Source organism: Lampetra planeri, chromosome 2 (assembly GCF_965212315.1).
Source record: "Lampetra planeri chromosome 2, kcLamPlan1.2.h2, whole genome shotgun sequence".
In the NCBI taxonomy this organism is placed as follows: Eukaryota; Metazoa; Chordata; class Hyperoartia; order Petromyzontiformes; family Petromyzontidae; genus Lampetra; species Lampetra planeri.
This window is the reverse complement of record NC_136108.1, coordinates 6813874-6838501: the sequence shown is the minus strand read 5'-3', so window position 1 is coordinate 6838501 and position 24628 is coordinate 6813874. Positions and strand designations below refer to the sequence as shown.

The 24628-nt window shown below is 43.9% G+C and overlaps 2 protein-coding genes across 6 annotated transcripts in view; one reads left to right on the top strand and one right to left on the bottom strand.

The window, feature by feature from the left end:
- Positions 1–9280, bottom strand: part of TOPBP1 (DNA topoisomerase II binding protein 1) — a 30559-nt gene extending 21279 nt beyond the window's left edge. For 2 of the 4 annotated variants that reach the window (XM_078604692.1, XM_078604695.1), the window contains exons 1-10: positions 8810–9280; positions 7045–7151; positions 6805–6939; positions 5855–5998; positions 4689–4870; positions 3457–3653; positions 2871–3059; positions 1451–1641; positions 875–1038; positions 40–311 (exon numbers count right to left, since the gene is read on the bottom strand). In XM_078604692.1, the coding sequence (XP_078460818.1) occupies positions 40–311; positions 875–1038; positions 1451–1641; positions 2871–3059; positions 3457–3653; positions 4689–4870; positions 5855–5998; positions 6805–6939; positions 7045–7131 (1561 nt within the window). In that variant the 5' untranslated portion in view covers positions 7132–7151; positions 8810–9280. The other 2 variants (XM_078604694.1, XM_078604693.1) reach the window with 2 other exon arrangements.
- SMARCE1 (SWI/SNF related BAF chromatin remodeling complex subunit E1) lies at positions 9226–17944 on the top strand. Of its 2 annotated transcripts, XM_078604697.1 has the most exons (13): positions 9386–9471; positions 9755–9857; positions 11698–11766; positions 12865–12914; positions 13099–13203; positions 13393–13470; positions 13633–13764; positions 14084–14252; positions 14704–14876; positions 15271–15372; positions 15493–15687; positions 15926–16127; positions 17038–17944. In XM_078604697.1, exons 3-13 carry the CDS (start codon positions 11760–11762, stop codon positions 17238–17240), a joined length of 1416 nt encoding a protein of 471 aa, XP_078460823.1. In that variant the 5' UTR covers positions 9386–9471; positions 9755–9857; positions 11698–11759; the 3' UTR covers positions 17241–17944. The 2 variants fall into 2 exon arrangements, with proteins under 2 accessions (XP_078460822.1, XP_078460823.1); XM_078604696.1 differs by lacking the exon at positions 9755–9857 and having other exon boundaries at positions 9226–9471.
- Positions 17945–24628: the final 6684 nt, after the last annotated feature.

Genomic DNA, 24628 nt, shown 5'->3' with positions numbered 1-24628 from the left:
AAAACATAGGGTATGTAACTTCAATGCTGCATCACGTACTTGACTGTGAATACTGCAACATGAGCTCATCATCTGCTCGTTCCATCCCGTCACCGGCATTGCTACGGATTCCACGGCCTTGCCCTGCAGGGCCCTGCTCAGTGAGGGGCGGCACTCTCTGCTGACTCGGGGCACTGGCTACGGGGGCCAGAGGGGCCTGCAGGAGGATCTCCTCTGGGGCCGTGTAGTCGGGATGAAGGTACAGATCGGTTGGCAGTAGGCGGCGCTGGGTGAAGCAGTCTACGAGCCACTTGGCCGTCACAACGTTACGCCTGCACAGAAACATGGAATCGTGGAGTTTTTAAAGTAATATTAACATTATACAGCTTGCAAGTATTTATGTCGCAAAAGTAAATAGTGACTATGTTATAAGTCTATAAAAAGCAAATGTAGCTTAAAACAAAAATAATCCGCGATGCACCCTATCTTGTAAGATCTCAGATGGTAGCCAGGGTAGAGCTTGCATAGTGTTTGGTTGGGCAACTACAATACATAGGCTACTGGGCTTTATGGTAGTCAGTGCATTAAAATACATCGTTGGATTGTAATTTCATCCTCAAACGTCAATGCTCCCTATTCTTCACCAACTGTCAATGACCAGTGTGGTCAAGTATGGTCAAATATAAACCAACATGGCATGGAGAGGTCCTCATCCTGCAGTGAAATGACAAAAGGGCTGTACATGCACATGTGCAAAAAATATATATTAGGTTCACAAATGTTAATTTGAATGCGAAAAACCAGATATGAAGATAATTATAATTAAAGCGAGTCGAGTCGTTTGGTAAACGATTGCGTGGTGCTGCGGCCCTGCCGAGTACAGTATGATACATACATGGAGTTCTCCTGCCCAAGAGTCAGATCCCGCTCCCGGTCACGGTCCCCGACGATGATGTGAGTCACATCTGCACTGTTCTGGTTGTAGCGTACTCCTCCACCGAGGTTTACCAGCCTCCGCAGCTTCTCCAGACGTTTCCCAGAAAACCCGCACACAAAGATCTGTGCCAGCAAGAAAAAAAAAAACTAAATGCAACCATAAATAATCCAGACCACCAAGTTATAAGCTTCTCTGGAATGAACGCAAGTTGCTCTCGATTCTATAGACGAGTTCATGCAAGTTTAAAACACTTAAGGTAATTCATTCTGGTTAAAATTCCATTACTAATGTGATTATGAAATCCTAAACTAACTTTTTACCACTAATCCCTTCTCTTAATTTTAATCCACTAAAATAATAATCACCTTAACCTCAAACATACACCTAAGCTGGTGACAACCCACAATCAAAATTAGAGCCTTACCAGAAAACCACAACTACATACACACCAAAGTCAGCTCTATTTCAATATATTATCTTAACATCCGTCAGCTCGTTACAGAAAAACAACAAATTGGCAGCGATGATGTTCACCTTGCAGCCGTCCAATAGAGAGTCAAGGCCATACAGATGTGCAGGGTCCAGGGAATCCAGCTCGTTCACCTCGGCCCGAGCCCCCACTGCCGTCACCTCTAGCCGTGTGGCCATGGACGTGGCGGAGACCGTCTCATTGATGCGACTCATGCTTATGTTCGAGATGCTGCTTACGTTCGACATGGCACAGGCTGCAAGAAGTACAATGAATGGTCCGTTATACTTTGAAGTTCACTGAATTTATGCTCTAAGCATTACCGTCAAATGAAAAACATTAGCAATATTTTTTGTTCTCTCTTTTGTGGCATCTATATAAATAAATATCTTAATGTTTGTCTCAAAAACCTTTAGGGTACTTCCCGACAAGGTAGAAAGCTGAAATTTGATACGTAAGTAGCTTTTAGGACTAACAACAGAAAACATCTGAAAATCTGACATTTTTCATTTTAAGGCCTTCAAATCTCGATTTTAAGTGCCCCGTAAATATGTTAGTGCGTGTCATTCAGAAACCGTTCAAAATATAAGATTGCGTTTTTTTCCTTTGATAAAACATTAAACAGCAAATACAATTAAAGTGAGAACTATTTTTCTAACATTTTTTTTTTTTAGATATTTCGGATTAAAGCGGTTTTGAACCAAAAAAATACGCATTTTATGATAGTCAAATCTCAATAATTCGAAAATGGTAAAAGATAGGAGCTTCTTCTCAGAGTATTAAGTTTATTAATTTTAGTTATTTCTAATAAAAAAAGAACGGAATCTTTAAATTGAGCGATTTTCAATGGATACGTCGTCTTTCAATATAAGTTGGATCACGTCGTCAACGACTTTTTTTTGCAGAAAAATACAACAATTTGGAGCAGTTGTTAGCGTTTGATTGTCGATCAAAACTGTAAAAAATTCATATCAGGTTAATTATTATATTTCTTGAAACTTTTGCCTGGCGAAGACAGGCTTAATGAACTAGTGTTGAAATAATGGACACGTTTCTTAAATCCTTCTGCCTCAGTCCACGAAATTAAATAAATAGGTACACTTCAGTTAGTCAATGGGCAGGTTAATTGTGGCGGGAAAAAGTCTGGGTACGTCTGGTTAACGTGGAAGACGAGGCCAAAGTACCCTCTAGAATGGCTCTCAAGCTCCCTTTAAAGAAAGCCCTTCTCCCAGCAGTGGTGGTATGAACAAGCTCTCGTTGGGCTGCACCACTACCTTTTACCATAGAATAATGTGCGAATGAACACTTCTTTAGAAATCAATTCGTATCACAAATTAAGTCACCCTTTACTTCAGGAGCACCGCAGCATAATCATATCACATTCACATGATTAAGGTGAAAGTACACTACATCAGCCACTGTGCCTGGCATTTTGCCCATGATGAAAGCAACCCACAGCAAAATGCAATTGTAGTTGATCCTTACAGCCGGGGCGGCCGCGTGAGGGGGAGGGTGTGGAGGTGCTCGGCTCCTGGGGGCCCCCCCCCATGTCATCGAGTGGCAGCACGGCGTAGAGGCCCTCGTCCTGGCACGCTCCCCGCTCCACACTGTCGTGCAGCCACTGCACCGTCACGCACGCCACGTTCCACTTGCGTGCAAATTCATACTTTTGCCCTGCAAGCAAGGAGAGGAAAAAATGCTCAACGAAGACCTTTAATTAATCCTTGGGTTTCAAGGCAAAGCTCTGCAGTTGTGATCATCATCAGCAACCATCACCAGGACAATGAAGGAAGTCTGCCCAAACTGTTATCTCTCATCCATTCGGCTCCAGCACGCAAATTGAAATCATGGTGACATCCTTTTGGGCATGTTCCTCCTTTTGTCTGCCTCTCCATCATTCATCTCAACTGCTGCCCATTATCCCTTCTAGCTATATGTCCTGCCCAAGCCTACTTACTTCTATTAAGCTAATGTCTATAACTTGTGTACGCCCTAAAAATAACGCATTCCTCTTCGTGTCTCCAACAGTATGAAATAAAAATTCTCAAAAGAATACAAATGCATTACGAACCCTGTGGCTTGTGCACAATGAGGTGCGTGCACTCGTTCATCTTCAGTTCTCCAGAGTAGGTGCCGCCATGCTTGGTTACGAGGCGCTGGATGTCCCGTCTCTCCTGGGTGCTTAGCCCCGTTACACTCAGCATGCAGCCCTGCAGTGGTGGGCACATGTGCTTCTCTAGCCACTCATTGTCCGTACCGCACACCATCCTGAGACACAAGGACACGTAGCCCAGGAACACAGTCGTGTTGAGGTTAGGGCTGCCAGATTTGTCTGCAACAAGTACACACTAATGGCATAAGCATCTGAAAATCTCTTTAACAAGAATTTTTAATTTTCAAATGCTTCCCCAATCACTGTTTAACACACAATGCATGAAATGCACGGCTTCTAGCGGACTAATAAAAAAAACGCTTTGCACAAAGTAGGTGTGTCCCACAAATCCTGCTCAGTCCTATTCATCACTCCAAATTTGATCCCATCACAGATCTGCTGTGGCTCCATCCAATTAGGGACTGCGCTAGACAACACTGGCACTGTGACATTAGCATTTCTTCGTGCATACTGTCCATCAAGGTGGGGCAAGCCATGTTTGAATGCGGCATGTGCTTAATAAGGCATTTTAATACCTGACCACCATGGTTTCACGTAACAAAATAGTAATAATACAGGAAAGCGTCTTGTCTCAGTGTCCTTAAAGGAAAGTTTGCATATGCTTATATATCTTAATGGTGCCTTGGTCTGTTTCTATGAGATTATGAAATCTATGACAAAGTATAGTTCTAGATTTGAAGACAAAGTATAGTTTCATCATTCTAGCCAAGGAATGCCCATTTTGGCATAGAGATACTTTTAAAACTTCAAATAATCCACTTGAATTTGACTAAGCAAGTGGTGGATCACAAAGATGCCTCCAGCAGCTTCTGTCAAGTGATCCAGCCAGCCAATGTGAATTGCGCTTACACCTGCTTGGCAGATATAAACTAATTTTCCATATTGATGCAAATGTTTGGCTCCTTTATGCTAAAATACCTAAGCCAGGTTTAAATCAACACTTGAATTGTGTCCAATATATTACAGTTGAACAAGTATATAAAATAAAAATCATATTGGTAATATAACTATGATTTAAAAATGTAATTACCAGCTTATGGCCTGGCATGTTAATCTAATCAGACCCAGCTATTGATTAACAGTTGTTTGTACATGTTGCTGTTACACTAATATAAAATCCAGTGGCCCACCTCTCCTGGGAAGCTTCCCAGCAAGTGGTGATCCAGGAGACTAGCATTATGGGCTTCTTCAGACTGGCAGCCACCAAGTACTTCTTGCTGCCAACCTCCCCAGCCACCAGGTGAGTGACGGCACTTGTGAAGTCCCTCAACACCCGGCCTCCCATCAGCCCTATCAGTCTGTGCATTTCCTCCTGGATGTACATGACAATCGGCAGCACATGGTTTGCGCATTCAATATCTGAAATTCACCTAAGCATCTATAAAATCTTTTCAACTGTTCAAATACCAAATATGCCACTGCTCTATTCTTTGGATCTTCGGTAAAGTCATATAGATAGGTTAAAAGAAAATAACAAAAAACCACGACGTTTTGATCGCAACACAAGTGATCGCAGGGATCTTACATTAACATGCTCTCACATTATCATAGCCACCTTAGCGTGCTCACCATGGAGGCTGCTCACAGATCTTAGATTAACATGCACATTTTTACCTGGCAGCCCTTTAATTGGTGGAAAACCCAGCACCGTCGCGGTCGCTGCCCACCAATTACATTAACATTAGCTGTCCTGCCCATGCTGCTGACATTTGGGCTACGCCCATTTCCAAACAGTTTACCTTTATAAGCTAACCCCCTTTCCTGGTGACGACCGCTTGTGTTGCGATCGAAATGTCGTATTTTTTTGTTATTTTCTTTGAACCTATCTACGTGACTCTTTACCGAAAGACCCAAAGAATATGAATTCCTGCAGTCACAAAAGCTTATGTTGCTTTATGCATCACCGGCACCCTCCTCCCATTTCGTGCTGCAAGAACACCTCATTGCCATGGGACTGTAGAGGAGTAATCCATTCCACTTGATTTAATTATCCGCAATTGTATATCCATTTGTGAAAGAAGGCATCTTTACATAAACATCCCTCATGTTTCTGCGATGCAATTAACCCATAACACTCCTTCAGATGGATGGACCTTTTTGCTCCACCCACACTATTTGGTCCTTGCGATTTAATAAAAAATATAAAAAAGCATTTCCAAAAATCTTCCTCGAACATAACTATTCCCCTTAAATGTCTTTGTGAATTGTAATATCCCACACATATATATACACACACATAGATATATGGATATGACGTTTGTCAACGCTAATACTAGTGTGCAAGAACGTGACGTACACGGACATCCTTGTCAATGTTGGTGCAGGACAGTACTGCGTCTGCAAGAGCCATATTATACACAGGGTGCTCAGCCTTTGGAACGCAGCGCTCCCTGTCCAGGCAGAACAGCACCACTTGTGGCCCCACCACTCGGCACCCCATCTTTGAGTAGCAGTCAGTAGGAATGGAAATGGTTGAGAGTTGTGGTGGAAGAAGGGACAAATGGGGGGGGGGGGGGGAGGCACACATTCAAATTGTTTATATCAATTCTCAAATAAACAATACAATTACATATTAACCTGCCAGTAATGTAATTATTCATCAATGTAAATCAATTATACTCTCCGTACACCTAAGAATATATTATTGTAGATAATATGTTCATACAACTACTGATTGCATAGATTAATGCAACTATGAGTTTTTTTAAAATTGATTTCTTTAGAACTGCTTTTTGTGTTTAGTTTCTTGTCCTGCCCCCGCACCTCCAATTAGCACAGTTGGCTACGTACGGTGCGCAAAAAGTTGAACATACATACATATAACTATGGATTGTACAAGCACCACAATCACAGACAACAAACATTTGTACTCTCAGGTTTTTTCGGTAAGTCACGTAGGTAAAACATCAAAATTAATGAAAATAAAATAAAACAAAGATCACGTCGTTTCGGAGGCAACAAACGTCGTGATCCTTGTTTTATTTTATTTTCATTAATTTTGATGTTTTACCTACGTGACTTACCGAAAAAACCTAAGAGTATGAATCCTTGCAGTCACGAAAGCTTCAAATCTAGAAACAAAGATTTGTTTATTGAATTATGGCCACAAATTGAACAGGTGAATTGTTTCTGTCTAGTATCCATGTATTGCCCTCATCCTTTACTTGAATGCTTCCCCGTACTCTGTTCGGGAAACAGTGAGGTGTTTGATGGACAGTGTTGGGTGGGATCGGTGAAGCTGCTTACTTTGACAAGGTGATCAAAGGCGACTCCATGGAAAGGGTCGCACACATAGAGTGACCTGTCAATCTCCTTCAATGTCAGCACCTTCGCCACATCCACTCGCTGCAGTAACGACTCCGACTGAATTTTGCAGATTTTCTATTAAGTAGAACAGGCGCTCATTAAATAAACCTGGATGCTGACAGTAAAAACTGCAAGTGAAATAGCGATGAGCATGTTGACTGTGTATTATTGCGACCTTACCTCATAAGCTTCTTTGAAATATTTTGATTCATTTTCATTGTCTTCAACAAACTTTACAAACAGCTTCTCAGCACTGCGTTTTGTCATCCTCCCTCATCAAGTCAAATCTTAATACAAGGAAAAATAAGGATACAATATTCATGCAAAGGTTTACATTATTTTCTATCAAATAACAAAAAAACATTTCATATATTTAATTAACCCCCCCATTCAGCATTCTAGTACAAGAATAACAATTAGGTAATTAACAATTATTGATTGCCCTACCTCATCCCCAGTCCAGAGATTGACCTTTATCAAGGAACAACGCCTTGCAATTAAAATTATTGGTATCGTTTCATGAGTAGTAACAATTTAAAAACAGACATCTTAACATCTAGGCTGATATGGCTCAAAACAGATGGTTGGTAATACGAAGCATAACTGCTGCTGCCGTGGGCAGCATTTAAATCCTATACTGCATAAACACAGTAAAATCCCGTATATAAGGCCCTGACCCATCAACTAAGAAGCCGTGGCCAGCACAAATTGCTGTCCCACAAAGACGATGACACAACAATCATTGATTAATGTCCTTTATGGACCCAGGGAAAGCTCGACTATTGGTAATATTTTTCAGAAGGGTATTGCCACTTTTTATATTTGGCCAAATGCTACATATAGATTCACGAATCCAGTGGTATGCTTCCACATACTGGCCACCTCCAGTCCATGAGACATAAATAATAACACAAATCGTGCTGACGCAAACATCACTCTTGTGTCTCCTGTAATCAACGTGAAATGATGGATAATGTCATGTCGACTGTCGGTCGTGATACACTTGCGTTAAACTCCACGTTACCGTGACGGGCTCAGCACATCCCCTCAAATTAAAAGAGCGCAGTGTGATGCGTAAATCGGTTAAGTAAAACTGTGGTCGCGTAGTCGACTTCGTTTTCAAAGAGACCCCCTTCTATTACATCTGACCAGAGTCGGGTCCATTCGACGTTACCGTGCCGGGAGCAGGGTATTCCCCGCGGCCGAATGCTGCCGTGCGTGACGTGACGCAGATTTTGTTGTTGTTGTAATAGTTTAACTATTGTTTCGGATGATTGTGTTGATATCGTTGATGATGATAATAATGTTGATGTTGACTTTGCTCTCGGCTGCGAGTTCCCAAGCGCCGCTCTCGCTTTGGCGCCAAATCTCTGGGCCCGAGGTTGTTGGCGAGAATCGATTCGGTCGGTAAAATCGATTCATTGGTATCCGGATCCTTCACAAAAAAATGTTCGCGTACGATAAAACTAATACAGTACTTCGCAATCGTGCCAATGCTACGCAGTCGTTTGTCTGCAGCTGTTCGGTGAGAAAGAAACAAAGACAAGCGCAGACAGTGCAGACAAATCGATTCTTGTCGCGGCATTGACGTTTAAGCATCGTTCCTCGGGGTTCCCAGAGAGAGACGTCGATCTTAACGCTGACACACGACGGGGATCCGTGCGCTTAAAATAAAACGCAAAAATCCTGCGTGAAAGTTGTAAACGCACGATACGCTGAGGTAGAATCAATCATTTATTTTAATCGTGGTACAGAATCGAAACCGACGGTCTCTTTACTGCTCCTTTGTTATGTGGCGCACGTTTAATTTTTAATGTCACGATCCGTGAGCGGAGGCTGCAAAGGTGCAAAAACAACAGCCAAGCGGTCAGTAACAAACAGCACTAATGAAGAGGTTGCATGCAATACGTTGCGGGCGTCGTGCTCGTCCGTGGCCGCTGCTTACCTTGCAGTAGCCACTTCCTGTGCACAACATGACTGGCGTGTATTTAAGTTAAAACTTCTAATATATATTTTTTTGAAAGTATTTTTAATTAATACAATTTAAGGCGTCAGGATAATTAACAATTAAATTCGCTCGCAAGTCACGTGACTCCTTTCTGGAAGTCGCGAACCACGCGGTCCTGACGTCGTCACCCTCCACTGCCGACGTCATCACGCTCGGCGAGGACGTGCGTCGTGACGTCAGCACGCACGCGCGATGTTGCGTCGTGACATCACGCGCGCGCTCGGCGAGGACGTGCGTCGTGACGTCAGCACGCACGCGCGATGTTCCGTCGTTACATCACGCGCGCGCTCGGCGAGGGCGTGCGTCGTGACGTCAGCACGCACGCGCGATGTTGCGTCGTGACATCACGCACGCGGGCCGCGAGGGAACAGCGAGGCGCAACGCGCGCATGAGGTCGGCCTCTTCCTTGGCGATTCCACCCGCCCCCCCCCCCCGGGAAGCACGTCACGACACCAACGCGATTGCGTCACGCGTAGATTCTCTTTCGTACGGCACAAGGGGAGTTCTCGCGCACGTGACGTCATGACGCACGGTGACGTCAGACCGTTCGCCCGTGAATGAATGAGCGGCCCCGGCAGCGGAGAACAAAGGACGAAGCGGTGAGCGGCGCGCAAACGTGGGGAGTTGTTTGTTTGTGTTATTTGTTGTTGGGTTCGTTGTTGTTGGCGCCGTCGTTATGTTCGTGATTGTTGTTGCGTCGGTGAGAAAAGAGCAGGGAGGGGGGGGGTGGATGAGGAAGAAGTTGTGTTCGCCCCGTGGTCTTGCCACCACCATCGCTCTGTGTGTTGTTGGAGACCCCCCCCCCCCCGTCTGCGAACTTAATGTCCATTTCTTAAGTTGCAGCACGGCGCGGGTTTATTTCGCTTCTCAATGCGTCTCCAGAAGTCGCACAGAAAGAGTGAGTGCGCCTATTTCTTCGGAGAGAGAAACGGGGCAAATCGGAAGAACTTGAGCTTGGGCATGTCCGGGGCCAGGACATGCCAAGGTGTGGATGATGATGATAATACAGAAGTGATATGATCATGATTCCATACGGAGTACACACCGCACTCCACACACACACACATTCACCAACCTCGCATTGACTAGCGTGGTGAGGTATGGTCAAACTATCTCTCGCCGCCCATAAAGCGTGGGGAGGCCCTCATCCAGCGTTGTGGATTGATTGAAAAACAATGGTACTGCGCGCTTGCCTGTACCGTAGACACAGACACGCGTGTACCGTTATGCAAAGCAAGGCGTGGATGGTGAGGGTGTGTTTGTGGAGAGAGGTCAAGCACCTCCGGTCAAAAGGCCCTCTGATTCGCAGCTCATCTCCCATAGGTGTGCCCTCTTTCTCAAACGCCAGGCCCCTCCACAGCCCTCGTTGTTTAGGGGGCTGTCGTCAGTCCGTAACTTCCCACTGCTCTGGGCTCGGGCTTCCCCTATTTGTTTTCCGGTTCCTTTTCATAGTTATTCATGTCCCCAAAGTGGCCTCCAGATTATTTGATTTCATCTCAGGCACTTATTATTACTGCTATGTCGTCCTGTGTCTCTTTTTTTTGCCTTATCTTGGTAGCCACAGAGTTAATCTTGTTCATCTCTCCATCTCATCGTTTCATAATTGTTTTATGTTCCGTTGACGTTTAAATGTATGCGGATTTGGGAAACAGTTCGCCGCATGTAAAGTTGGCTTACACGGATAGCAAGTGGTATCACCCTGGCCAGTGTTTTGGGACCCCACACCAATTCTTATCTCTAAATAGCCAATTATTCTCCCTAAATTGGCAATTGTTGCTATGTTGGTTTTGTACCAATATATTCCAGCCCTTTTGAATCCAACAATGGATGAAGGTCTTCCCACGCCATGCCGTTTATAGGGCTTTTGAACCATACTTGAATCTGGTCAGTGTGCGTTAAGTGGGGGAAGATAGGACCCCGTTTCTGATATCACTCGCCAATGATATTATCTGTGGCCGCGAATCAAGACGGAGTTCGTCGGGGTTCTTAGTGCAGCTTTTCATTTTGGAATTTTAGTTTTTTAAAAGCACACCAATCTGCTCTCATGCAAATCTCGAATTCATCGTTTTCATTCCGGTCAGCCTCAATAACTTCACTATAGCGGCGTAAAAAACATGTTTTTTATTAGTGTATATTCATTGCTTGTGGCATTTTAACAGAAACATGTACATTGCCAAAGAAAATTTAGCAAAAGCTGAAATTGCACAAAGGACATGGAGAGGTGCATGCATGGAATTACACTGACAGGAAGAGTAACACATGGATCATCTAACATCTGCAAGTTTAACATGTAGGCCGCGACATCGGCAAATTTAACACGTAGGCTTTCGCAACAATCGGCAAATTTAACATGTAGGCTTTCGCGACATCTGCAAGTAAATTTGGCTAGAGGGGATGGCATTCACTGGTCGACAAATAATATCAAGAGGGAGGTCAGTCCACCACGGAGATGGAGTGATTACATTGGTTCTTGTACAGGCGCACGATGGATAATTTCATCGTGAGACCATAAAATATCAACGGCTTGGGGAGGTTTTCATCCAGCTGTAGATAGAACATAGCTGATGATAAATGGTATAGCTAAGTATTTTACTATTTAATATATGTACACACACGCATATGGTTTTAGTGGTCAGCCCTTAATGTTTACACTTTAGATGCTTAAATCCACGTGCTCGGGGAAATGTGGCGTTTGTTTTACTTTGGCCCATAAATAAAAGACAGCTGACTGTGACATGTCTGCTGTGCTGACCTTATTTGTTGATGTTTTTCAGTGTACGACTACTGCCTCTGTAGTTGGTTTTCTTGTCTTTTTTTTAATCCAGATTCGTGGAAATTGAAAGACGAAGATTAGTGCCTTTCATCGCAGAAAGGGGGATTCCACAATATGTCCAGTAAGCAGACTTTATAGCTGCTTCTCATTCTCATCCAAACCTCCCCTCAATTCATGGGGGTCACCTGCTCAGATATTATTTTTCCATGTAAACCTCTACCAAAGTTGCTAATACAGTAAACTCCTCATTCGTGTTGATATTTGAGTAGGGGGGTGGCCACGGATCGCATAACTATGATTAAAAGCAATTTACCGCTATTATGGCTGCATCTTCTTACGCGAGGATTGATCCCTGATAACATGACCCACTTGTCTAGCCGTGAATATACGCGGATAATATAAATTTGCCGTTCGATTCGTGTTCGTCTTCAACAGCATCGCCACCGTCATCAATAATCCACAGTGGGAGGCTGCAGATAAATGCAGATATCTGTAAGAATCTGGCACGCACATCTTCTTATCTGCTAAATAGCCACGGCAGTGGAATTTTTCGTCTACTTTGATAAATTAAATTGGAGTCATTTGTCTCCCAATTACCAGTGGTGACTAATTTTCCTGTGAAACATCACGCAAAACAGGAGAAGCAATCTCTGTGCAGATAGATTCTGACCAAGGATAACAGGAGTTGTGAATGAGTCCACTGCATTATCTCTTCACCCCTTGCACAGAAATTCTGATGTATGAAATTGCATCGAAAACACAGAAATTTAACTGGATACACTACACTACTGTAATTCCATTTCCGATTAATATGTAACGGGCTCTGAATAAAGTTGCAGCAGACTTTGCCTCGGGTGGCCTCGGCACCTGAATAATAAACCTCTCAAATGTCAGCTGTGCCTGCCTTGACAGTTTTACATGAACACATTAAACTGTTTCGTGCCACTCAGTTGACTATACATTTAATGTGATACCAGATTACAATGATTTCTCCAACAATCCTATTTATAGCCCATCTACAGGAGATATTTATTTTCCTGAATTTTTGGTTAAATCAGTTTTTATTATCTCATGTCAGAGCTTTTAGGAACAAACAGGAACTACAAGTAGGAACTTTGTTTTCTTACATAAAAAAAAATGCACTAATGAAGGTTCCGCCTGTTTCACGTAAGATTTGCTGTTGTTGCAAAAGTGGCACTATGTCTTCGTGTTCACACAGGGCGCATCCCGTATGCTTCCTCTCCTGCCCCGGGTGTCTCGACGCTATCGGTAAGCATAAATGCTCACCTGACGCTGCCTTAGGAGCGCGCCAAAAGAACCGTACCCTTGGTCAATCAGTTTGGCCAATTTCTCACACCTACGCCCATGTGTTTGGTTGAATGGAGAGCTGTGGCAATTTTGTCAATATTACGCTTTCCTTTTGAAATAATGGCTTTGTGTTGTTTCCCTACAGCAAGCTGCGAGCACACCAGGATATGTGGGCATCAACATTTACAGCCACTTGGCTTATAACAACTACAAGCTGGGAGGAAATGCAGGAAGCAATGCAAGATCCATGGTATGCTTACAGCCTGCATGGGAAAGAGCCCTGCTTTTGTGCAAAAAGTTACAACTTAAAGCAAATTAATTCACATTTCTCACCAATTATGTGTTTTTAAGTGTTCTATAGTTGCTGCTTAGGCCATATACAGTTTAATGGATTGTGTGTTAACAAAAGTTATGCAAATGTTTTTTTTATCTATTCAAGGCCAGCGGTATCAATGTCCCAAAAGCCCCAAAGGCTCCAGACAAGCCCCTCATGCCTTACATGCGGTACAGCAGAAAGGTTGGTAATCATCTACAGTGACACAGCATAACTTTGCACACTTAATGTTTTGCCACAAAATGAATGTACATGCTGCAGATAACCTGAGCTCGTGCTGTGGGCACATGCAGAGTGCTGCGACGGCTCATGCTGTCGCATTCATTCCTTCGTCGATTCTTTTAGGTTTGGGATCAGGTTAAAGCAGCCAACCCTGACCTGAAGCTCTGGGAGATTGGGAAGATCATCGGCAGCATGTGGCGGGACTTAAGTGAGGAGGACAAGCAGGAATATCTCAATGACTACGAAGCGGAAAAGGTAAACAAATATGCCTCTCTTCTCCTGGCTGGACACAGCTTAGTGATGCATCTCAGTGATTCCCATAAAGAGCCCAGTCTCTTTAGTTCCAATGGGATAGCATGATCGATAAATAATAAATCCAGTGGGACCGGGTTGTATTATCAAGAATGTTCAATTGCGTATGATGGTGAAATACGTGAAACATGCTATTGTAACAGTTGACTAATTCACTGTTCTGGCAGAGTTGGCTGACATGGCATTGACGATAACAATAATAATACTTTATATATAATCAGGATAGAGAGCCGCCTGATGAAGTGTGTTTTGCTGTTTTCAGATCGAGTATAATGACTTGATGAAGGCGTACCACACCTCGCCAACATACCTGGCCTACATCAACGCGAAGACGCGTGCGGAAGCGGCACAGGAGGAGGAAAGTCGACAGAGGCAGCGTATGGAGAAGGTGGACCCATATGTCAGCATCCAGCCTGCCGACGACCCAGACGGTACACGCCTTGCTGTGAATCCAGACCTTTCCCTGATTCTAACGTTAGTCATGGTCCTGAAAACTGAGTCAGCATATAGGCACCTACCCGGTAGTACACCCCCACTTTAAACCTATTCATAAATGTGAACTCAAAACATAGTCTTGGTTGTGATTCTAGATCATGTCACCTGAGGTTTGGATGGCTGAGAACACCAACACATAATTTTGCTGTGCAGTGCTAGAGGAATAAATAGTTTAATATTTTAAGGTGGAGCAGTAATTCATCCACCACTGCAACCAACCCCACGCTGACTAATGTGGTAAGGCTTGTTCAAACAATCCCACACTCAAAATGGCATGGTGAGACCTCCATCCAACAGTGGATTGGCAAAAGCTGGACGTCTTATTTGTATTGTTATTTTATCATGAAGTGACATGTATCACCAGTGTCGTCCGATTTGTGTTGGCAGATCATGATGACGGATCCTCCTTAAAGCACCTCGGGGCTTCGCGCTTCCAGCGGAACCACCGCCTCATCAATGAGATCCTCAGCGAGGTCGTGGTCCCAGATGTGCGCGTGGTGGTGACCACCGGACGGATGCAGGTTCTCAAGCGCCAGGTGGACTCGCTCACCGTGCACCAGGTGAGGCCCCTCCCAACAGCAGCGTCGCTTATTCGCTTGCGGGCCATGATTTTATCCAGCCCTTGAGCACCATGAGCGTGGGCTGTTTTCCACAATTCCTCCGAACTATACCCACTGGGAATCTCCCTCATGGCCCGTGAGGGTCATGTGTAAACTTAGCAAATGTGACGTCACTCCTAAAAATTTGGCGCTGCGTTCTCAAATATGATGCTGCGTCTGAGAACATGCCGTCACGTTCATCAATATTGACAATCCTAGGAGATTATCAATATTGGCCACGGGCTCGAAAATGGTTACACACGGTTGCTCTATGCATTGGGTCAAATGCATCGGCATGACTGATGGGCTGAAGGACTTTCTAGAGAGTGACTGGGTCCCATCTTGTTTGTTGCAGAGGAAATTGGAAGCAGAGCTTCTTCAGATCGAGGAACGCCACCTCGAGAAAAAGAGGAAATTTCTGGAAAACACAGCAACATTCAACAGCGAAATGAAAAGGGCAAGTGCACTTGTATATATTTTTTTATTTGAAAAGAATATAAACATTTTGTCGCCAAAGCATGTGCCTCCCACACGCACATAATCTGTTGCATTGTCGTCGGTGTTGTTTGCTCCTCAGCTGTGTGGCATGAAGGTGGAGGTGGATCTGGAGCGGATCCTGGCAGAGATGGAGGCCCTGCGGCGGCAGCAGAGAGAGGAGGCTGCAGCTAAGGCCGCAGCGGCTGCAGCAGCTACAGCTAAGGCTGCAGCGGCTGCAGCGAGCGCGGCACTTGCTGCCGTGGAAAAATCTGCAGCAAAGCCCGATGATGCGCCAGTAAGCTGTCAAATACCATCACCTTAATCATTGTGTACCATAGTCCAATTAATTAGCTCTCTAATCACCTAGTGTCATCCTCATCACTTAGATATGATGCCCATGACAGATGCTTTCCACTTTTCGCGATCTTCGGTGTTTGTCACAGAGTCCAGTCAAACTTCTCACAGTTTTATTGCTGTAGGCAATTTCTGACGAAGCTGAATTTCTGCACGTGCATATGCGCACGTGTGTTTAGGCGGTCAACGGAGATACAACCGAAGCCGCCGCAGAAGAGGAGATGGAGACCGACGTGGGAGAGGAAGAGAAACTGCCTGCCCAACAGATGGAGAAGAGCCCCTCCTCCACAGGCTCTGCAACGGGGAAGGTGACTCCTCCCGAGTCCCCCAATGAGGCCGTGGCCGAAGTGGCGGTGGAGAGCGTCAAGGAGCAGCAGACAAGTGCGTACACTACATACCGGGGGGTGGAGCGGGGGCTGGGGTTGGTGGGTTAGATCCAGACCGTCGCGCCTGTATATTTAGATTTTGCATGTTCTCCCCGTAGTCAAGTGCATTTCTCTCCGGGTCCTCCGGTTTTTCCCACTACATTTAGAAACACGCGTTATAGAGTTTTTGGCTGCTATAAATTTCCATGTGAATAGGCCACTTCGTTGAGCTATAATTTGTGGTCAGGTCGCTTCTAAGGAACTATATAGCTCAGTGGGCCTTACCTCGTAAAATAAAAATAGTTAATAGAAATAGTAAGTTATACATTTACTTGGCCCGAACCACATTTTGTGCTCTTTTTATTCTGTATGAGGGAAAAAAAACATGGTCGCACTTTCATTTTTTTTTGCATGTACTGCATAAGAAATAGTTTTGGTCGGGTACGAATCTACTTAGGGAGAGCAGTGGCGTGCAGTGGTTTGCTCAGCCTGCTATGTACCTGGCAAGTGCAGTTTCATTTGCAGCCCTTGCTAACACCGCTGACGAGTGACGTCTGAACTGGTTTTGCCGCCCCTTTCATCAACCCTCACTTTTAGGCAATATGATCAAACAATCTTCGACTGATAATGGGTTGGGAGTTATTTTAACAGTTTGTTTATTTCATCATTGAGTTATTTGATTACATCACAAAGATGTAAAAATTTTAGTATCAATTAAATTGATCGTACAAATCCATTTAATTACATGCCCATCATTTTATGTTGTGGTAATTACTTTTATGATTAAAGCACATTTATGTGCTCAATGGTTAAACAGAACAGCCCTTCCCATTGTTTTAGCCATGGGGGCCACTGGCAGGAAAAGTGGGAGGTTAGCTGAGCTGTTCTGGCTATTCTCACGCTGTCTTCCTGATCTCCTCCCACAGAGGCAACACCTTCACCGGAGGAAGAGAAGGAAGAGCAGAAGGAGGTGAAAGGAGGGAAAAAGAAAAGGGCCGATAAAACAAATTTAAAAAGGGTGGAAGGAAAGGAAACGAAAGGCGAAGCTGCCAACTCGGGGAGGAGGGGAGAGGCAACGGGAAGGGAGATACAAAATGGTAGCGCTAGCGGTGACGGAGACTCGGGATAACCTTGAATATGAGCAACACAATGCCACTGAAGATATATCTTGTCTTTACCTGCATATGGCACCATTGAACTCACTCAGATGGCAGAACATACGTTTGTTTAAAAAAAAATGAAACTTATAATTTCCATTTGGTTATTTTTGTTGTTGCCAATTTGTTTGACCAGTGCAACATTTTGCTCTGCTATATTGCATTTGAAGGTGTCTGGTGTTTGTTGTGTGTTAACGTTCATAAGCTGTTTCCATTATCACTGAATATTCTGATTTAGGCAGTGCGAGTTGTTGGAAGTCTTTTCACCAGCGTAATACCAGGTCTAGTTGAAGATGCAGAAATTTCAGCGAAACACGTGGGGAGATATTGTTCTGGAACCCTGGGTTATGTTGGGTGCATCAATGGACCAGCTGCAAAATAGTTTATTGTGGCTTTAGCTTAATTAATCAATAATAGATGTTTTGTATCTTGTAGAGTTTCAATTGTATAACTTTGTTTAGATATTTTATATTGTTCACGAGTACGATTGTTTTTTTCAGGTTTATAACTGCAAATAGATGAAGGTATTCTTCAAGCATTCAAGTTAGTTCTCAGGGGTTCTTCTCAGAAACAGGTTCAGGTAATGTTGATTATTTAAATCCAACGCCAACGTTATTTTTTTGCAAGATGGTTTACTTTTAATATTTAAAAAAAACTATTAAAATATTGACCAATATTCCATGTCTGGTGGGAGTTTTCATATTTGAAATGGTTCCATGATTTGCATTATAAAATGCATCAATTACACAAACTAATGAAAGGCTACATATTTTTAGTGGAGGATGGAAACACGTGAAGGGGCTAGGGGAAGAGGAAGTACCGTGGTGCTGTGACTGGACATCAAACACTGGACAAGATGGGAGCTATCGCGGTTGAGAGGCAGCAACGCACGGAGAGGAGTGGAGAAACTGCTGCAAGGAGATGTCAGTTAAGGCAACGATCATGCCCCAACAGCCCAAATGGCCGAGGGACTAGGACAGGGGTCGGCAACCAAAATAACAAGAAGAGCCATTTCTTTCCAATTCGGTACAAAATTCAGCATTTCAAGAGCCGCAATGCATCCGAGTACATACTATACATACGTACATATCGTCAAGAAGCAGCCCGTAAAGAGCCGCATGCGGCTCCGGAGCCGTAGGTTGCCGACCCCTGGACTAGGAGGACGTGATTACGTGTCAATGTATCGTCTGACAAACACGATTGTTGGGATGTATTTAAAAAGCCCAGAGGTAAAATGCACGTGAACATGATATGCAGCAAAACACCTGCCTCAAATGTCATGCACAAATGTACACGAATGCGCGAACAAATTCTAAACTTGAAAGAATGATTTGTCAAAATCAGAAATTTTACTTTTATTAAAAAAAAAATTCCCTTATTGCAATGATTTGTGGCCAGGGCTGGCTCGGCCAGCGAGTTCATCCAGTTGTATACTACCACATCAAATGCGTGCGTGACGGGAGCTGTCGGGCTGCCAAATCGTCAGTGGGTGTCTGCTCGCGGCCTTCGTCTCACCGGTTTGGGGCTGCTGTTCTGCCTGAAGTCACTGCAAAGTTGTGGTTTTTACAACGCCATTTGTATTGGCTACGTTTTCAGAGGGCTTCAAGTATGGTACCGTATCTCCAGATTTAAAAACAAGCGATTGCCCAAGCTGACATTTAATGTACTCGCGTAGTTAATTGATATGTGCATTCGTAAAAGTTGGCAAGAAAGGCTTGAAAATATATACGTTTACATTTTATGCTGAAACGTAGGTTCCCTGTTACAGTATAATAAAACATGGAATACTGCAGGCTGTAAACAGCTTTGAAAGAATTACAGGAACGACCAACTGCATTTATGCTTTGACCGAATTCGAATGGAACTCCAGTACTGCAGTGATGAATCAGTTTGGGGTGTCATGCCTCCTAGTGGTATGACTTGAACGTTAATGCTGTACGGCCCTGCAACGTGTTGCCGTACAAAAGTACGCAGATACATTTAAATAGAATCACACTGAATAAGTATTAATGTGGTCAGGTTTTTGCCGATCCTATCTCTGCACACTGAAATTGCTTAGCGGCTGCCTCGGAGATGAGTAAAATCGGTGCCGTTATCATGCTGCAAGATGCATTACCCCCTAGCCTACAGGCTGGCTGCTGGTTAGTTTGAGGTTTATTTTGTTTAACCAGGTGATAACTCAAGAGACCAGGATGAGACTCATTTGCAAGTAACCTGGATTCATGCTGGACTAGACAATCTAAAGAGGGAAACATTTGAGCAGCATTGGGTGTTTTTTTTAAAACTGAGTTTGATTGCGAAAAGCAGCACAACTAATGTGACTGAAGAAATCCATCCGTGATGCCAGCTGTGCCAGTGAATCAGAAACGTGGACACTGATTAAAAAAAATCCGGAAGGTACACAAACAAGCATTTTAGGAACGGCTGTCCGCCGAGAGACAGAGGAAGACGTGGATCGGAGAACAATATAGAGTCGGGGGTTCTTCTCAGAAACAGGTCGGAGACTTGTGGGCTTGGGCAGGACAGGGCGGAGAAGGGATGATGGCCGACGAACGGGACGAGTTGAGTGGCAGCCAAAGGGAAGGTGGCCAACCACCACGGGAGATGGCGCCATGAGATCAGCTCGTGTGCAGTTACGAGACGGGCAGTGGCGTAGCAGGACCCTGAGGTATGGTGTCGGCTGGCCTTCATCTTTTAGTGGATAGACCATGGCTCATGGTAATGATGAGGAAGATGATAAGATGTGTGCATATTATTAACCGTACCTAGTGCTTGGGACATGTGTATGTATGCATGCTGAACTCCCTTTGCACAGTAAGTAGCCAACCGTGCTAATCGGAGGTGTGGGACGAATTGGATGACACGTCAATGAACACTGTAAACTCAGGGGTACGGTCCAGCCCTGGCTTAAGGAATACTGAAAAGGGTTAGGTGATGACACCTGCCTGTGCTCAGGCATACACACTGGAAGCACTGGTTATATGTGAATTGTAATTATTGCGGGTAGCAGAGTGTTTGCAAAGATAAGATATGAAATGTAAAATGACAAGCTGCCAATTGGGCGTTTTCCCCCTGAGTGAAACCACAAGGGGTTACTTGGTTGAGTCATGGTTTAGCACTTATGACAACTTGGATTTTATCCAAAAAGCTGATCATAGTATTTGGGCACCTGTAAATATCTGTAAATATTGGGGTTTAACATAAAAGTCGTGATGTGATTTCATTTTCAGAATGTCAAAGCATCTACAGTCCTGCTCTGGGCGTCGTATGGGAAATGATAATTCCATGACTTCTCAGAAAACATTAAAGTTGTCATTTTAAAAAACAGTGGCAATACAAATCAGCCATGTATTTAGTTATGTCTAAGGACATGCCTGCGTTTATCGATTGTAAATGCATACATCAACGATCGACTTTTTATATTAATAATTCTCATCTCTGCACTGCATTATTTAAAAACGTTGCTATTTAATACTGCATCTGAAATGCCACTTTATTTTTTTTTAATCTAAAAACCTGTTTGAGCACACATAACCAGGGAGCTAGACTTATGGTGTGGTCAGTGGCTCACTGCACAGCTCCACACCTCCAGCAAAGGCCAACTGTCCCACAAGAGCAAATATTTACAATTGATCGGGTACATTAAAAAGGTAAAGATTGAGCCCTGCAATTGCTTGATTATGCCACTGCTGGCAGAAGGGCCTATGCTCGAGGGAGTACAAGAGAGCCCCTCCAGAAAGTATTTAGCCTATTATTTCAGACGTCTCAGACGAGTTGGGACTATCCACACTTTACTCCACCACGTGTAACCTTGTCAATGGACTAACTTTGACGTACCCGATTATACTGCTGGGTGGAGGGAGGCCAGGGGTATATTAGTAATTGACCCATTCTTTCACTTGCCATAGCAGGAGACCAAACCGGCGACCTCTGGCTTTCAAGTCCAGTGTGCATACCATGACTTGCGGATGCAATTATCAGAAATTGCTTTTTGAAAGACTCTTTCATACCAATGTTCCGAAGTACAAATTAAACTCGATGCCTCCCGTCTATTGTCTCGTGATGCTGGGGAGAAATACAACTATACTTCGGCATTATCAATGTGTCACTTATCCACTGGCGTCGGCCCCATGTTGAATTTCATTTGCACTGTACGTAGCCAACCGTGCTAACCGCCAAATGAACAAAATGTTTCCAAAGTCGTAATAAGGCACCTTGCCAATCAATTCACCCAAATCAAAATCTAACTTTAGTGGGACGTTTCGAGCATATTAATTCAGACACCCATGGGTTTAAGTCGAACAGCTGCTGGAGGCCTCGTGCCACATAGATGGCTGTGGGAAACTGGCACGGGCGAGCCCAAACTCGAGGCTCATGCCTGCTCACGTTCTGGGATACTCCCTCAATATTGCTGCCTGCGGCTCTAGGGACCCAGAGGGGCCCATTATTCCACGTGCCACTAGATTTTCAAACCAGCGTGTGACTTGAAACATCAACTGGGTATGCTACTGAATGTCGTGAGTTTGTGTGTGCGTATGCAGTGTTGACAATGATGGTGCATGGTTTGCACCGACTGATGAGTCGTACCTACGGTTTGGTTTACATTGGTAACCAATTTTATAATGCATTATCATCACCATCCAAGAGCAATATGCTGCTGGATGAAGGCCTCCTCACGCGGTCGCCATCCCTCATCGTCCTGCAGTGCCACGATCCATCTAGCTCCTGCGCACGAAACTGATCTCATCACTAATGCAGCAGTGGATGTCTTCTTGGGTGCATGCTCTCCTTTGGCTGCCACGTCAATAAAAGTCTCATCCAGCAGCCATTATTTATTGGTATGATGTGTTCTGTCCCAGCAAAATGATATTACTTAACAACAACATTACGACTCTGATTAGCCTTTTTTTCCCCGATCATGTAACTTTTTCTGTCTTTTTAATGGAATCCCAAGTGAAACAAAAAGTCCATTCAACACATTTTCCAATAAAAATATAAGATTGGAGGAATACAAAATAATGCAAGAGACGAACAATAACTCCATTTGTGCTTTGGCAAAAACAAATTCGATCACGAAAATCAGCAAAACATTGTGCCTGAGAAGGAAAGTTTCCAGTCAGTGCACAATGACACCTTTGCCACATGGATAAAAAATGTAGACATTGACAAAAAATGGAACAAAGGATGAAATGTGTACATAGAAGCATTGACATATACGTGTGTGGAATTCAAATAGCAAGGAACACCCATTATTAGTCGAATACACATTCATTGAGTCAGGAGGCTGTTGCTTTGAGATGTATTGACGTGTTTAAATCACTATGAGGCTGTGACTTACACCAAGTGCTCTTGCAAATATGAGCTTGATAAAGTCGTAATTTCCATCATTGTACTTTTACATTGCCGATTCCGAATTCACCAAACATGCATTTGATCTCGTCAGATTTCAGAAGCTAGGCAGCTTTCGCCTGAATAGGACTTGGATGAGAGACCATCACGCACAAGCAGGTTGTCGTAGGCATCTGCAGCGCTGTGCTATGTTGTGGGTTGTAGAGGAAAGTGTTTCAAAATCATATGTTGTACTGTGCTTCTATGCTGCCATGCCTACGCGTCCCTGCCTTCAACCAGCATTGGTAAAATATCCCTCACGAGCAGCTTGGCGTGGAGAGGTCTGCATCAAGTAGTTGATTGACAAAAGTGTTAGATAGAGATGAGCATCTTCAGGCAGGCATCTGGAGATGTGCATTGGTCTCTGTGCTGCGCTGCTGTTCCCCCAATGTATCAGACAGACATGGTTTAGAATTGATATACTGTAGTACTGCAGGTCTCACAAACATGGTACCTTCTTTATTAAAGGTCCTGACCAGCACCTTTAGCAATGTACATTCGTGTTCCAGCATGTGAGCATATGTACGTGCCAAGTCGATTAAGCCCCCAATGGCGTGCAGTAGACGAGGCAGCCTCCAAGGTATACCACAGCTTGTCAGGTGATTCGAGACTCATACGAGAACAACAATGCCCCATATACTCTTTGGTTCTTTCAGTAAAGTCACGTAGGTGAAAAGAATAAATATATATATATAAAAAATAAAAAAATACTACAAATAAATTAATCACGACGTTTCGATTGCAACACAAGCAATCATCAGGTGTGACAACCACAGCAATTTTTCTAGAATGCCCCATATAGCTTATATTAAAAGTACATTTTCAAGAATAATTTCGTTTAACACTAATTCTTGCACATTTATAACCTCGAAGTGTGGATTTCATTGAGGTGGGGTTTTTTTATTATTATTATCTTTGCTTGAAAAATTGGGGTATTGGGTGTGGTGATTGATAAATGATGAAATATCGCTGATCGGCCCCACATTATCGTGCGGGTACACGGTACAGACCGAGCTGTGGCAAAGTCTGATTGGCTGGACTGAGGTTTTAGCCTCCAGATATGAAACCAGCTGAGCAAGAACTATCAGGTTGACAGCTGAACGTGAAACAATAATCCCAGATTTTTGGCGTTGTGTTTGCTCAAATGAGTGAAACTTAATCTTGATTTGAAGCTTTCGTGACTGCAGGAATCCATACTCTTTGGTTCTTTCGGTAAAGTCACGTAGGTACCTTCGTGACTTTACCGAAAGAACCAAAGAGAGTGAAACTTAGTTTGATTCATTGTCATGGCCAACATCAGTGGCTGTGCACCGCCCTTCACCAAACCGCATCGACCAGCGTGGTGAAGTATGGTCGCACACGTCCCCATAACCAGCACGGCATGGGGAGGCCTCCTTTCCAGCATCGGATTGACAAATTGATGTAAAGTATTTAATTACTGTACGGTACTTAGTTCTAAATGCATTCAAGTGTGCACACATACTTCATGTAGACACACACTAGGATACACATGTATACATACACATGAATACACAAATCGTATACTTGGTTAGTGTATATAGAATTAAGAACTTGAAGAATCCCAGAGCCAGGATTCTGTTGCGGTCCATAGGGCTGGGCTCTAATGGTGCCATTTTTTGATCTGTGGAGTGGATGAGGTATCGAGTGTGCAGGTGGTGCCACTCCACGGGGCCCAGACAATGTGCTCCGAAGACAGAGAGATCAAAAGGGAAGGTGGGGGAATTGGATAAGGGGGCCCACATGTTATTCCTTATATCAGGGCCCATGTCAACAACGCTATGCCACTGGAGCTGTGGGACCGTTCTGAACATGGGTCACATGATCAGTGTGGTTGGTGAGGTTGCGTTGGACACTGATTTTGGATGGTGAGCTAGAGTTGGTATGTGTACGATTTTCATGTACCATCTCTTGTGTGTCGTTGCTAACACCTGTTTTCCATCTCCCCACCATT